A 17,272-nucleotide genomic window follows, 5' to 3' on the forward strand; every position below is an offset into this window, starting at 1 on the left:
AGACAGGGGCTGACACCCAGTTGATGGCTGAGCCTGGGTCTGTCCGTGAGAATGTTGTGCTGTCAAGCGGCTCCCACACCTTGAACTGTGTTGGTTGAGCCTGGTGTTACGTCTGTCAACTTAAGTGTTGTCAGCAGGGGGGCTCGAAACCTTTTGAGGCACACAGTGCGGGCTTCCCCGGCCTCGCCTTCGCCAGGCCAGGTATCATGTTGGTGCTCCCACTCCTGGAATATTGGCAAGTGGTCGCAGCTCACATGGTTTGGGGTGGTAGTGATATCACTGCAGGGCTACGGTGTGTAGGAACCCATGGGGGCCTTACACCTTGCATGTCCGGCTGCGGAACAACTCCTTCAGCATGTTCTGGAGGGGTGTTCAGTGGGGGGGCTTTTTTGATCGGAAGCCCCCCGTATCAGACAGGCCCTTTTCTGTCGGGGTTCCCCCTTGGGTGCGATTGCCTCGTGGGTGGTGTCAGGGTCAGGTGTTCCGACACGGAACGCGCTCCTCGCACGATTCCAGGGTTGTCTTCGCACAGCGGGGGGGACCGGGCCAACTATCTACAGTTCCTGGCGGACCTGCGCCACGTGACGGCGGGTGCGTTGGGAGTGTCGTCACATATGACTACGGCAGTACCATATGTCGAGGTAGATGGAGAGAATGGTGAGGCGGGGACTTGTGTTTACACAACCCCACCCGTTTTCAGGTTTGGTACAGACCCTGTTGTCGGGGTCTCCAGCAGGGACAGCTCTGGTCGACGAGATCCAATCTCTGTGGACGAAGCAAGCCATCGTCGTGGCGTTCTCCTCCCGGTGTTCTCTGCCCGAGAAGTCGGGAGGGAGGGGTGTAAGACCCAGGCTGGACCTGTCCCATGGGAAGGTTCAGCATTTTTTGGATCGTCTCCTACCTGTTGAACACTGTCAGGTGGGGGTCTGGTTCTCCTCCATAGACCTGTAGGATGCGTATGCGCATCCCCGATCTTCCATCCTAGGGCTTACCTACGCTTCCTTTGCAGGGTTAGCGTATGAGTACCAGAGGCTGCCGTTCGGTTTTCTCTGGCTCCCCGCATCTTCACCAAGTGCGTGGAGGCCGCACTGGGGCCTCTGCGTCATCCGGGGTTACGGAGTGTTCTGCCCTGATGACGTTCTGGTCCTTCGCGGTCAAGGTGGATCGTCAGGTCTCGTACCAGGCAGGTCTCTACCAGCCTGGGGTTGCTGTAGACTGGATGTAGAGTATTCCTCTTCCCAGTCAACGGTTGGAGGGCTATGGGCATCCATCTCGGAGCGTGTTGTCAACACGCTCGGGAGGTTCCGTCCTAGGACGGTTACGGCGCTGTCTCACGTCGCGTTTTCACCGACGCCTCCCTCGCTGGTGATGCGTCGGGCCAACGCAGTAGGGGGCAGCTGGCAAACCATGCTGCCCGATCTGCGCTACGTTCAATGTGTTGGTGTTGAAAGCGGTCCTTCTGGTCCACAAATGGTGTTGATCAGGACGGACGATACGACGTCAGTGTCGTGTATCGACAGACAGGGAGGAGTACGCTCCCCCTGTCTGCACCAGGCGGCGGGCGGCTGGCTATGGGCGTCCTCCATCTGCGCGGCCTAAGGGCTCCCCACATCCCCGGCAGGGAGAATGTGGGTGCAGGTGTACTGTCGCGGGGCGGCCCTCATCCTGACGGGTGAGGATTGCGTCTGGACATGGCCAGGCAGGTCTGGGACCGATGCCGTGCCGCCAGGGATTCTTCCCCATACATCTGTTAGGTCAGTTGTTGGGACGGGTACGTTGAGGGGTGCAGGTTCTTGATCCTGATGGTGTTACCATCTGGAATGCGCATGCTCCCTCCACTGTCGCGCTTACGGCGTTAAGCCGGTGCAACGCTCCTTGGCTCCGACTTGGGATCTTCAATTGGTCCTCGGTCGGTTGTCCTTGGCCCCGTTTGAGCCGCTCGAGCGGGCGCCGTTGGGACAGCTGTCCTTCAGGACCGCGTTCCTTCTGGCTGTCACTTCCGCTAAACGCGTAGGTGAGCTCTGTGCTCTCTCGGTACGTCCAGAGTGCCTGTCTTTTCGGACCGATTGCGGTGTCACTCTGCGACCTAATCCTGCTTTCGTGCCTGAGAATATCCGGAGTTCCTTCCGCTCCCGGGATATTGTGGTTCAGGCGTTTCGTCCTCCTCCTCACACTGGTGAGTTAGATGCGGGCCTTCACCTGTCATGTCCAGTCCGTGCTTGGGGATTTACCTCAGCCGTACTCAGGATTTCAGGGTTACCGACCAGCTTTTTGTCTGTTACGGTGGGGCTCGTGCTGGTAAGGCACTGTCGGAGCAGCGCCTGTCCCATTGGTTGTGCGAGGGTGTTACCCTCTGCTACACGCTGGCTGGGCAGGATCCCCCTGGGGGCGTCAGGGCGCACTCCACTCGTGGGGTGGCTGCCTCTGCCGCTCTCCTGGGTGGGGCCTCGGTGGAGGACATCTGTGCTGCAGCTTCATGGTCCTCCCCGGGCTCCTTTGTAAGGTTTTACCTCATGGACATGACCGGGGGTTCTGTCTCCCAGGCGGTTCTGGGGTCTGTGGCCTTTCCTGCTTCCCGTCCTTTGGTCGGGTAGCGGGAGTGTATGGGTATGGGCCGCAGTGTGTTGAGTCACACGTGGTTCCGCCTGTACGGTGTGTTCAAGGGGTTCTGGCTCCCTCTTGTTCGCATTCAGGTGGAGTTGACTGCGCCCCCCCTTCGTTAGGAAGGATGGGGTGACAGGGCTCCCCGCACCCCTTGATGTGGGCTTACGGGTCCTCAGGGGGTACATCTGTCGGGTCTCGCACCCGCTCTTCCCCATTATCTCGTAAGGCTCAGAGCGGGAGCGATGCCATACGAAATATAACGATAGGTTATGTAGATAACCTAGTTATATTAGTATAGGCTAAGCTCCCGCTCTGCGCGCCCTGAGTTCCCTCTTGAGGGATCTTTTCCTGGGACGGGTTTTTGGCGAGGAAGGGTGTGTCATGACCAGAGTCATGATTATATGGGTGGTGCCACCATAAGGGGCGGGGCCCCATACAGGTGGGGTGCATGTGTTTTTGTTCGTGGGAGATACATTAGGTATCACAGGCGATATAGAGTATCTCGTAAGGCTCAGAGCGGGAGCTTAGCCTATACTAATATAACTAGGTTATCTACATAACCTATCGTTATCGCACCTCAGAGATGGCAGTGGACATGTATGACAGGACAAAGGCCATATGTAATGGCATCTTGTGGCACAAGCTCAGACCTCAGCTCAGGAGATCAGCTGAGACAGAGACTGTTCTATCCAGAGCTTGAGAGCAGGTTCTCATGAGTTGGATAACAACTTATGAGAGGCATACAGGCATGTTATCCAGCCTCAGACCAGTTTCTCTCAGTGGAATTGCTGCAACCCCTCGCCACACATTACAATATCCAACTATTGCCAGAGGAGATCACAGTTGCAAAGTGTTTCCTGGTCAGGACAGGCAGAGATGCAGTCCCTACTATCCAAAGTGTCTTTTCCCTCCTGGATGATGATGATAATAATAATAATAATAATAATAATAATAATAATAATAATAATAATAATAATAATAATAATAATAATAATAATAATAATAATAATAATAATAATAATAATAATAATAATAATAATAATAATAATAATAATAATAATAATAATAATAATAATAATAATAATAATAATAATAATAATGCATTTGATTTATAAGGCGCCTTTCAGGACACTAAAAAAAAGTCCACAAATCGGTGAATGAAAAGTTATAGGATCAAATGAAAACTACTTACTAAAAATGTTTAAAAGTACTAAAAACCAACAAAAAATACCAAACACTAACAAACATTCAGCAAAGACAATGGGGATGCTGACATAAAAAAAAAAAGAAAAAAAAGTAAAAAAAAAAAAAAAAAATGTAAACATTTTTTTTTTTTTTTTTTTTTTTTTAGATCCGGGGCTAGGAGAAAAACATCCGGGGCTAAAGCCCCGGAAGCCCAGGGCTAACGACGCCACTGCTCTTCACCATAGCATTCTAATACATTCCGCTGTTGATTGTACTGTAGCACTATTTACTCTGTCCATTCTATTGCATAATTTTACTATCTATTCTATTCTACTATTTTATTGCACTGTATTATTTTACTCTGTCTGTATTACTTTTTATTACAGGTTCAAAACTGTCAGGTATTAAACTGTGTGGGTATCAAACAAGAGACTGTTAACTGTGTAGGACCCAGGCCTAGAACTGCACCCTGAGAGAGGGAACTGCGCCCTGAGAGGGAGGTTTGCCCTGAGTGGGAGGTTCAATGGGTCAAAGTGGGTATACAACAGGAGGGAAGACTGTCAAGTTTTAAACTGTGGATACCAAACAGAGAAGGTAAAGACAACTTTGAACTGTTGAACAGTAAGAACAATTGTATTGCACTGTAAAAAAAAATGTGGATGTTAGATCCTAATGTGAAAAACTGTGATTTTATATGTCTACACTTCATGTGCTTATTTTATGCTTGTCTTTTTTCTGTTGTGAAGCACTTTGAGCTGCAGTTTCTGTATGAAAGGTGCTATACAAATAAAGTGTATTATTATTATTATTATTATTATTATTATTATTATTATTATTATTATTATTATTATTATTATTATTATTATTATTATTATTATTATTATTATTATTATTATTATTATTATTATTATTATTATTATTATTATTATTATTATTATTATGATTATTATTACTACCACTACTACCACTACTACCACCACCACCACTACAACCACCACCACTACCACTACTACTACTACTACTACTACTACTACTACTACTACTACTACTACTACTACTACTACTACTACTACTACTACTACTACTACTACTACTACTACTACTACTACTACTACTACTACTACTACTACTACTACTACTACTACTACTACCACTACTACCACTACTACTACTACTACTACCACCAGGGCCGGACTGGGGAAATAATTCATACCGGGAGATATAGCGCGAAATATAGCCCCAATCAGGCCACTTTTTAAGCGGGGGGTCTGGGGGTCCCCCACCAGGAAATTTTTTGTTACAAAGACTTAATTTCCTGCATTCTGGTGAATTTTAGTGCATGTGAATCACAAACTAATGAGCCAACAATTGCTTAGTACAATGTACTGTTATGGACCTCAAATAAAACTGTTGTGGCACTAGCAATGCTACTCTCTCCACCTTCAAAAAGAAAAAAGCAAGAGCACAACATATTTTTCTATTTACTATTATAATACAGTTAACCACTCTCTCCTGTAAGGGCCTTTCTTTTTCTTTGTTTTATCCCTCTCTCCTCCACCCTTTCTTTTTCTTCCACTGTCCATCTTGACATCAACGTTAATTGACTTTCGCTCTACTGTATCTCTCCCGAGTCCCTCACAACCCCCTCCAATGTACAGTAAAAATGACCAAGTATGGTCTTGTCAATATTCCAATGTACAGTGTTGCTTGTACAGTTGTACAGTGTCCCCCACCCACCCCTCCTACCCAACCTCCCCCCCCACCCACCCAACCACCTCCAATGTACAGTACCCCCCCACCTACCCAACCTCTTCCAATGTACAGTTTCTACGTCAAATGTATATACTTCTTTTCTGGACTCTTTTCGTATCACAAACAGTACTGTATTTGCAAATCTGGTATGTCATAAATGTATAGATGTAGCAGTACTGTCTATCTGTATGTCATATATGTTACGATGAATTAAAAATGGGGGACCCTGATGTAAACAAGATGAAAGTCTTTCTCTGGTCTGCATCCCCTTAACAATTGTATGCATTGAGCTGTACTGTACTGTACCCATTCTGCAATCTGTTAATAAAGTTTTCAATCAATCAATCAATCAATCAATCAATCAATCAATCAATCAATCAACCTGGCTCATTGCCTGGCTGTTATTCTGCATCTGAGTGCCGTCTGCCATTCCATTCGCCGCCTCCGCTGTCAATCAGTTGTATCGCCTGGTCCCGCCTCCACCAATCACAAGCGGCAGCACGGCTCCATTGTGATCCGCGTGAGGGAGAGAGTCAGATAGTTCTCCAACTCTGCCGCAGACAGTGAAATCCTGGTTGTTCCCCACCCACCTAGGTTATCTAACTATCGCGCCGCGCCGCCGCCACAACTAGAAACAATGGCCTGGCAAAAACAAATAATAATAATAATAATTTTTTTTTTTTTTTATATAATTTTTTTTTTAAATCTGTGCAGGCCAGGCCACCGGGAAAACTCCCGGTGCTCCCGATGGCCAGTCCGGGCCTGACTACCACTACCACCACTACTACCACTACCACTACTACTACTACTACTACTACTACTCAGGGCCGCCTCAGGGGGTGTGCGAGCAGTGCGGTCGCCTCGCGGGAAGGGGGGCCTCGCACAAAAAAAAATACAAAAAATACAAAAAAAATATTTTTTATTTATCTTTTATTTTTTATTTTTATTTTTTTTTATTTTTTTTTGCGAGGCCCCCCTTCCCGCAAGGCCCTTTTTCATCACAGACCTAAAATCTAGTTTTGCTTATATGCTTATATATTTCACATTAGACACGTTCCTGGCTCTGAGGCTCTGCAGGCAGCAGAATTGGTTTCAATGAGGGGAGGGGTTACAGCCAGGTAGCATCTGTTGAGTTCATTGTGTGCGTCCGTGTGCGTGCCGGGGGGGGGGGGGGGGGGGGGGGGGCGTGAACCGACTCATTGCCAGACGTGAGCAATTCGACTCACGCTCACGGCAATGAATCGGCTCTTATGAACGAGTCGCTCATGACCGACCCATCACTAGCGTCTGACTATTTCACGCGTGCAGCATTGGATGCCAGCCAAGATGAAGAGGACATCGTCCGCAGATGGACTGAAGATGAAAGTTGTTGCATGTTAGACAGTTCAGTCAGGCTAGCCATCCCGGTTAAAGACAGGGACAGCTAGTTAGCTTTAGCTACGTTATAATATTAAGTGTGGTTCAGTCGGGATATAGCCATGATGATGTCGGCTAGTAGCTAGCTTAGCTAAATGCTAACTAGCGTTAGCTAACCTAGAGACAGCGCGTGCAGCCAAGATGAAGATGATGGTCGTTCGGCAGATGAACTTCGTCAACTCCACGCGGTTGTCTCCATCCTCTTGGATGTTTGGTGAGTTTTTAATGCCCTCTATTCTATTCCCGCCGTGGATCTCTCTCTCTCTCTCTCTGGAGCCAAACTGGCCGACTAGCTGTTGTAGTAGTGTAGTAGCTAACGGTGTGTGGCCTGGTGTCAGCACCTGTATTGCTTTTCTCACGTTACAGTTTTTCAGTGGTAGCCGCATAGCTTGCTTCTGCGTTAGCTAATGGTTAGCGATAGCCGGGTTGAGCTAACTGTTAGCCAGTTAGCTGTTTAGCTATGACGTTAGCTGCCGGCTGCGCTCGGCTGGGAACGTTAGCTTGATGCTATCAGTTGTGCTACGACCATTGACATTAGCCGTGAGAATAGCAGGGGGTTCTGGCACTCTGACTATGACATCATCTTTGACAGAAGATGTAGTCGGGCCTGCACCATGACAAGGCTCCGGCCATAGCTTATTTCTGTCCCGCCAGCGAGAGGCCTTTCGTCAACGTGGAGACCTGTGTTGCGGCCTTTCGCCCTGCGTTCCTTGGTGCAGGTAAGATGAATGAAAATGTAATGACATTACCCCACTCTTCCTTCCTTCCTTCCCCTCCCGAATGTTTTGTTAATAACGATGTTTTTTTCCAGGCAAAACATATGTTACTTCACAACATTTGGAGATACGACATGTGCTGTGTGTGAATATTGGGTAGCTTGGGTAGCGTTGGGCCGTTGGCCAAAGCTGTGTGTGGCCTGGTGTCATTACCTGGCTAGCCTATTTAGCTGATGTCGGCCATTGGCTCCTTGCTGCTTTGTTTTCTCTGGTATAGACCCTCTTCTCTTTGGATTTAAGTGTTGATCTTTGTCCTTTTGGATCTCTCATACATGCTCTCTCTCTAACACACACACACACGACAAACACACATGCTCTCTCTCTCTCTCTCTCTCTTTCTAACACACACAGTCTGCTTATGGCGGCCTTTCTCGATGGCTAGGCTGTGCTCGCTGAGTCTGTACCTAGTCAAGGATCTTCAGTCACAGTGCTCAGGTATTCTGCCACTGTGTACTCTCTGTTTCCAATGTGTCTCTCTCTCTCTCTCTGTACACTGTATATTGACTGTAGAACGGGAGCTCTCTCTCGCTCTCTCTCTTGCTATATGTTGACCCTCGGGCAGCGCTATTGTTTAAGAATATGTTTACTGTATGACTTTTTTTTTTTTTTTTTTTGGGGGGGGGGGGGGGGGGGGGGGGGGGGGGGCTCGCGTTTAAATCTCGCACAGGGCCTCGCATTTCTCCCGGGCGGTCCTGCTACTACTACTACTACTACTACTACTACTACTACCACTACTACTACTACTACTACTACTACTACTACTACTACTACTACTACTACTACTACTACTACTACTACTACTACCGCCACTACTACCACTACCACTACCACTACTACCACTACTACAGGGTGACTGCAATTCTAAACTGGCCCCTGTAAATGTCCTAACCCAACCCCCTCCAATGTACAGTACATGTCCTAACCCAATAATACACTAGACACTCTTCTTGGGACCAAGTAAGGTTTCGTCGATAATCCAATGTACAGTTATCCCCCACCCCGCCTACCCACCACCACTACCACCACCACCACTACCACTACTACTACCACCACCACTAACGCAACCACATCTATCACCACCACCACTACCACTACTACCACCACCACCACTACCACCACCACTACCACCACCACCTCTACTACCACCACCACCACTACCACCACCACCACTACCACCACCACTACCACCACCACCACCACTACCACCACCACTACCACTACTACCACCAGCACCACTACCACTGTTATATCGGATCCTGGTAATATAACAATGAATAATCACTCTGACACGGAGGTACTCAGTAGCGAGGCTTTATACTTGGTAGCAGGTAAACACAACAACCCCAGGTGCGCAATCACCACGTACATATACAGGGCGAGTATGGCAATCGCCCTGGGACAAACCTAACCCAATACATAACATCTCCTCCCCACTTACCATAATGGTACCCCTAGTTGCAACGGCCCACATGGCAATACAACATCATAATAATATTTTTTTTTTCCATTTGCCAGGTCAACAACATTCCAAAAAAATCTAACAGTCCACTCTCCCCCTTTCTCATTTTGGACACAGACTATTTTTTTCTTTTCTTTTTTTTTCTTTTTTTTTTATAAGTCTTTCATTTAGGTAAGTCTATAGATCCAAACGAATGGGTGGCCGCCGTTCCCGACTTGGATATCGGCAGTCACCACTGTCCATTTGTGGCGTCGGTGGCATGGACTTTGGTGCCGGGGTGTCGGCGTCATCATCACCCTCCTGGGTGGGTGGAGCCACTGTAGGCTCTTCCAGGGAAGGTAAGTCAATTGACATCGGCTGCATAGTTGGAGTGTCATTCAAAAACAGCTCTGTAATTCCAGCAGTGGATTGGGGTTCCCTAGGGGTCTCTACACTCCCCAATAACTGCCCTGTGTGCCGTTTCCACACCAGATTGCTGTCTGTCTGTACTGTATAGGACAGCGGTCCTGTCTGTTGGACTACAGTGGCAGGCACCCACTTCGGTCCACGATGGTAGTTCCATGCTAGTACGTGGTCACCAGCACTGAAGGCCCTGGTCTTGGCTCTCAATGCTCTTCTTCTTACTTGCTTATCCTGTTCATGCCACACAATTTCTGCTTCCTCTGGTGGTCTGAGAAGATCCAGGTTGGTGCGCAGCGGTCTCTTAAGGAGCAGTTCTGCTTGGGATGCCTTAGTGGTTGCGTGTGCGGTGTTCCGGTAGGTTAAGAGGAAACCATGAAGGCGTTGGTGGAGACTACCTTGCCCCTGTGATGCCTTTAGGCTGTGTTTCAGAATCTGCACAAATCTCTCAGCTAACCCATTAGTTGCTGGGTGGTAGGGTGCAGATCTAATGTGTTTAACTCCGTTGACCTTTAAGAAAGTGTCCATCTCCTGAGAGATAAATTGGGGCCCATTGTCACTCACCAGTTGTTCTGGACACCTGAAACGGCTAAACATTTCCCCCAGTTTCTCAATGGTCCTCTCAGCCATTGTGGATTTCATTATTGCCACTTCGGGCCATTTGCTGTGGGACAAGGAACATTTTCTCTTCGTACGGCCCAGCAAAATCAACATGTAGCCATTTCCATGGCTCACTTGGCCACTCCCAGGGGTGTAGTGGTGCCGGCTGGGGTGCATTACGGACCCGCTGACAGGTGGGGCATGTCTTAGCCTTTTCTTCGATGTTGCTGTCCAGCCCGGGCCACCAAAAATAGCTACGTCCGACCTCTTTCATACGGACCATGCCGCAGTGTCCCGTATGAAGTTGTTGTAGCATGGACTTACGCAGCGAAGGAGGGATGACCACTCTTCTTCCCCAGAGCAGTCACCCAGCTTGAGTCGACAGTTCATGTTGTCTAGAGATGAAAGGCTTGAGCTCGGGTGTGTCCTTCATTTTCCCCCCCTTCACGATGGAGTCCATTACTTGTGAAAACACTGGGTCATTCCTAGTGGCCCTCATCACCTGTTGCGCGGTGACTGGTGCATTTTCCACTTGACTGAAATAAAAAATGTCAACCTGACCCGGGCCTGGCTTTGACACGGGTAATGGAAGCCTGGAGAGGCCGTCTGCGTTACCATGCAATTCTGACTTCCGATATTTAATTGCATAGTCATGGGCAGACAGGAGCAATGCCCATCTCTGCATCCTGCTCGCTGCGAGCGGTGGGATGCCCACATGCGGACCTAGTATGGTCGTGAGTGGCTTGTGGTCGGTCAGGAGCGTGAATCGTCTCCCGAACAGGTACTGGTGAAATTTCCGTATGCCAAACATGATGCTTAGTGCTTCACGCTCTATTTGAGCGTAATTTCATTCAGCCTTGTTCAGTGTTCTGGACGCAAAAGCAATGGGTTTCTCTACCCCATCCAGCATGATATGGGAGATAACCGCCCCTACCCTGTATGGGGATGCGTCACAGGCCAGCTGTATCGGCAATGCCGGGTCAAAGTACGTTAAGGCCTCTGACCTCAGCAGCGTCTCTTTTGATGCTACGAAAGCCTTCTGACACTCCTCAGTCCAGGCCCATGGCTTCTCACGACAGAGCAGTTGGTGTAGCGGCTTCAGCGCTGTCGAGAGACCCTTCATGAATCGTCCATAATAGTTCAGTAGTCCCAAGTATGAACGGAGTTGGGCCACATTTTGGGGGGCAGGAGCCTCCACAATGGCCTTAGTCTTTGAAGGAGCCTTGTGTAGCCCTGCAGCGTCAATCACATGGCCAAGGTATTCGATGGAAGACTGAAAAAATTCACATTTCCCTTTGTGGACTCTCAGTCCATAATCCTGCAGCCTCTGCAGGGTCTCATCCAGGTTCTGAAGATGGTCTTTGTCATCCTTCCCAGTCACCAGGATGTCATCTAGGTAGCATTGTACCCCGGGCAACCCACACAAAATCTGATCCATCGCCCTTTGGAACAGCGAAGGGGCTGAGGTTATCCCGAATGCCAACCGACAGTACCTGAACAACCCTTTGTGTGTTAACCGTCAGAAACTCTCTGGAGTCTTGATCCACGTGCATCTGCAGGTATGCATGGCGGAGGTCAATTTTACTGAATTTCTGGCCGCCAGACAGGCCAGCGAACAAGTCCTCGATAAGAGGCAAGGGGTATTTCTCCACTTCCAGCACTGGGTTCAACGTCGTCTTGAAATCACCACATTATTCACCCTTATTTCCCCATCCTTTTTTACAATGGGCACGATGGGGGTACTCCAATTGCTGACGCTAACTGCCTCCAGCACCCCACTCTTCACCAGAGCATCCAGTTCCGCCTCCACCTTGGGCCTGATGGTGTAGGGCACTGGCCGCGCTCTCAAGAACTTAGGTGTGCTGCCTGGTTTAACTCTCAGCTTCACCGTAATGTCCTTCATGCTTCCGAGCTCCTTTTTAAAAACATCAGCATGTTTCTTAAGAACTGCGGGTAACCCCGTGTCCCCCTGTGTCACCAGTCGCATCGCGGCCAGTCCAATTGTATTTTCTCCATCCATGCATGTCCCAGTAAGGAGGGGTAGTCACCATGCACCACATAGAGTGGTAGTTTAGCGTGCTGTCCGTTAAACTCCACTTTGACCTCTGTGACCCCTTTTAGGGCCACCGCTTCTCCGGTATATGTCTTCAGCACCACTCGGGCTGGCCGCAGTGGTAGGTGTTTCAGTGTTTGTCGATACACTTTGTCTGACACCAGTGACACCGCCGCTCTGGTGTCTATCTCCATACGCACTGGTTTCCCCTCTAGCGAAGGTAACACCCAGTAGCCACTAGACCCACCTGCAACAGTTAGTATGTGTAGTGGATACTCCTCGTCCGAGGAGTCACTAACAGCCTTGTGTTCCACCTGGTATACTCCTTTCTTGGTCCTAGGTTTGAATGCCTCTTTTTGAAACCTAGGTTGTCTGTGCTGCGACGGTGCTTTGCTCCTCTTATTACGGCATGCCCGCTCAATGTGGCCTTTTTTGCCACAGCACAGACACTCTAACTCCTTGCACCAACATTCCGTCTCTACTCCTTGCACCAACATTCCGTCGCTTGATGCCCTGGCTTGCCACACCGAAAACACATGCCCTGTCCTGACATTTCTCTTTGGTTTACATTAAAAACCTGATGCACTTTGGCAGATGCACTCAGTTGTTGTGCCTCTCTGGCTGCCAATTCCATTGACACACTGACGTCAATGGCCTTTTGTAGGGTGAGCCCATGTTCTGTTAACAGTCTTTTTTGTGCTGCCTCACTTTGTAGCCCACAGACAAGTCTATCCCTGATGGTGTTATTTAATACCTCATTAAATTCACAGTGTTCTGACAATTTCCTAAGTGCTGCTACAAACATTGTTACAGTTTCCCCCTGCTCTTGATTCCTCCTATGGAACCGAAACCGTCCCGCTATCAGGAGTGGTTTAGGAGAAAAGTGTCCCGTCAATGCAGTAACAATCTGTGCATATGTCATTTCCCCCGGTTTCACCGGTCGTACCAAACTCCGTAGAATGTTGAAAGTCCTTGCCCCAATCACACTCATAAACGTGGGCACAATCTTAATGTTTTTAATGTCATTTGCGAGCACAAAGAAATCAAATCTCTCCGTATATGAACTCCATTGTTCCACGCTCTCATCAAAGGGGCCAATATTCCAGCCATTGTTCTTGTTACCACATGCACTTCTTGTTTGTCCGTACTCTTATTACTGTCTGTGTCTAGATCCGACATTCTCACACACATCAACGTTACCAGTCCGCCGCACACGCATAGCTCCGTTAGCCGCTCGTATTAGCTCTGTTGCTAATGGCAACCAAATGCCCTCCGCCAAAGTCCAACTTTTCTTTCGACCAAGGATGCAGCGCAGTTCCGTCGTCCACGTCGCCAATTTGTTATATCTGATCCTGGTAATATAACAATGAATAATCACTCTGACACGGAGGTACTCAGTAGCGAGGCTTTATACTTGGTAGCAGGTAAACACAACAACCCCAGGTGCGCAATCACCACGTACATATACAGGGCGAGTATGGCAATCGCCCTGGGACAAACCTAACCCAATACATAACAACCACCACCACCACTACCACTACTACTACTACCACCACCACCACTACCACCACCACTACCACTACTACCACCACCACCACTACCACTACTACCACCACCACCACTACCACCACCACCACCACCACTACCACTACCACCATCACCACCACTACCACCACCACCACTACCACTACTACTACCACCACCACTACCACCACCACTACCACTACTACCACCACCACCACTACCACTACTACCACTACCACCACCACTACTACTACTACTACTACTACTACTACTACTACTACTACTACTACTACTACTACTACTACTACTACTACTACTACTACTACTACTACTACTACTACTACTACTACTACTACTACTACTACTACTACTACTACTACCACCACCACTACCACCACCACCACCACCACTACCACCACCACCACCACTACTACTACTACTACTACTACTACTACCACCACCACTACCACCACCACCACCACTACCACCACCACCACCACCACCACCACCACTACCACTACTACCACCACCACCACCACTACCACCACCACCACCACTACCACTACTACCACCACCACCACCACCACCACCACCACTACCACTACTACCACCACCACCACTACCACCACCACCACTACCACTACTACCACCACCACCACTACCACCACCACCACTACCACCACCACCACTACCACTACTACCACCACCACTACCACCACCACCACCACTACCACTACTACCACCACTACCACCACCACTACTACCACTACTACCACCACCACCACTACCACCACCACCACTACCACTACTACCACCACCACCACTACCACCATCACCACTACCACTACTACTACCACCACCACTACCACCACCACTACCACCACCACCACTACCACTACTACTACCACCACCACTACCACCACCACCACTACCACTACTACCACCACCACCTCCAGCACCACCACCACCATCATCATTATCATCATCACCAACACCACCACTACCTCTACAACCACCACCATCAAAAACAATACATTTATCTTGTTTGCATGATGGGATATTGTCCCCACAATGGTAGGTAAACAAGAGCGAGCGAGCACACACACACACACACACACACACACACACACACACACACACACACACACACACACACACACACACACACACACACACACACACACACACACACACACACACACACACACACACACACACACACACACACACACACACACACACACACACACACACACACACACACACACACACACACACACACACACACTGTTTCCTCTCTGGCTACTCTGAAGCACCTGTTCCCATGTAGCTAAGCTACACAGCTCCAGGGCCAGGATTCCTACATACGTGAATTTGTTTATTTGATGAAAAAACACATATAACACAACCCTGTAGTCTTAAAAACCAAGGATGAAAACACAATAATAAGCCTGAAGGTAACACTAGTGTAACATACCACAAGATAAAAACGAGACAACAACAAGACAACAATAGTACAATCAGGGGCAGCACGTGTAGGTACCCAGGTGGGTATCTCCTGGGCCTTTCTGTGTGGAGTTTGCATGTTCTCCTCCGTGCTCGCAAGGGTTTCTTCCCCTCCAGAAAAAGAGACCCAATGGGACAGCTAACGCTGACGAAGACGGACAGGAGCACTTGTATTGGTCCCCATGTCTGCTCCCTGCTGTCCCACGACGGGATGGGCCAAGCGCAGAGAGGCATTTAATCAGCGACCGAATGCATGTGTGTGTGTGTTCCTGTGTGTCGCCCATCTGGCATGTGTGTGTTCATCTGCATGACAAATTCATTTATTCATTTTATTTTGTTTTGTACATGGGGGTACAGTTCATCTTTGCACAATATCATCAAGACCTTTTTTTTTTAACATGATACACCCATGGCCGAAAAGGAGCAGGATGAAGAAAACATATGTTTCCTGCCCCCTTCCAAACTTCATATATTATTATTATTTTTTGTATCCTCTTTTTCTCTGCCTGATTTTTCTATTTTTTTCTCCCCATCCCAATTGAGTCGTTATGCCAATTCCCCCCCTCCCCTACCTGGTTGTTGTGTGCATGTTCCTCCTACTGGTCGGTACAAGGGAACCCTGAAGTCCACCACATGCTTCCTTCGACACATGTGGAGACAACCAGTGGCTCTCTTCTCACCCGGCAGCGAGGACTCTCATTGGTGAAGCGTAACGCGTGGGAGGTCACGCTGCCTTCACCATTTCCTGCCTTTCGCTGAGCAGGCGCCCAGACCTGACCTGTAGGCATCGCTGTCCACAATGCCAGATTACCACCCTCAACTTCCCTCCCGCTAACTCAGCCAGTTAGTATGACGATCGGCCCAAGCCGCAGGGCAATGCTGACTCCGGGAGTCGAGACCGCAGCCTCTTGCATTGGTGACGAGCGCAATCTCCGCTACGCCATCCGACCGCCCTTTAAACTTCATATTTATTTTAACATAATGGTCAGCTCAAGTGCACCTTACAGCTTCATACCATATAATAATAATAATAATAATAATATAATAAAGACATTACCATAATTATGATAACAATAATAATAATAATGATAATATGACCATGAATAATAATAACAATAATAACGGTAATAATAATAACAATAATAATATTGCTAGATACCAATAAACAAACAAACAAAACAAACAAAAAACTGCGTCACGAGCCTCAGATGCATGGAAAAGAAAAAAAAAACTAAAAATTAATAAAATCAGATAGAGAAATGTATACCTGCTGTTCATATGTTCTCATTGTTCTGTCTTTGTACAGTACTTCAACTCATTATGAAGAGAATTCCAGAGTTTGACTCCCACCACTGATATACACATCTGTTTTAGGGTTGTCCGTGCACTCTGATGAAAATAAAGACTTCTTCTTCTAACATATAAATAACAGACGACGGGGTAGCTACGTCAACAAGCTTGTGCTTTCTAGGTCATGAAAATACATTTTATTACGCTACATGGTACTTTTACCATTTCTTTAAGGCTATTTTAAATGTGATTTGTGGGCAGATTATTCTACTGTACTGCTGCACTGTAGGGAGGTGTTTTCGCTCGTTAGGTTATTGAATCAAAATGGTATGAAGTATATCTTGGGGGGTGGGGGGATTCAGGGGGGTGGTTGATTGGGAGGGCTCTGTTTATTGTATTTTCATTTATAATTTATTTAATTATTGTATCTGTAACTATGTACCTTAACACAATGGCGCCCAACCACGGAGAACTCCGTGTTTCGATTCCACCCGTTGTGGACAGAAGCACGGATATATCCGTGGCAAGTTGTTATTGCTTTTATTCCATTTTAATAACCTATTCAAGGTCGCCTAGGTGCACTGCAGATGTACCCTACTCTTTGAATTCGAGAATGTGCAATACCGGCCAGATCATCTTAGGGGCGCTATCGCGATAATGCAGTGTGCCCTGTGGCTGAACAGAGCATTATTTTTTTTACTTTCAATG

The 17,272-nt window shown here is 47.9% G+C and overlaps 1 protein-coding gene across 1 annotated transcript in view; it reads right to left on the reverse strand.

Annotated features, from left to right (window-relative positions):
- lgr6 (leucine-rich repeat containing G protein-coupled receptor 6) overlaps positions 1-11,629 on the reverse strand; it is a gene marked incomplete at its 5' end in the record, with an annotated part of 61,155 nt that extends 49,526 nt beyond the window's left edge. Inside the window, one exon of the mRNA XM_084333516.1 lies at positions 11,196-11,629. Within this exon, the coding sequence (XP_084189642.1) occupies positions 11,196-11,629 (434 nt within the window). The remainder of the gene's footprint in view (positions 1-11,195) is intronic.
- Positions 11,630-17,272: the final 5,643 nt, after the last annotated feature.

This window comes from Notolepis coatsorum (assembly GCF_963971535.1).
Source record: "Notolepis coatsorum genome assembly, chromosome: 17".
NCBI lineage: Eukaryota > Metazoa > Chordata > Actinopteri > Aulopiformes > Paralepididae > Notolepis > Notolepis coatsorum.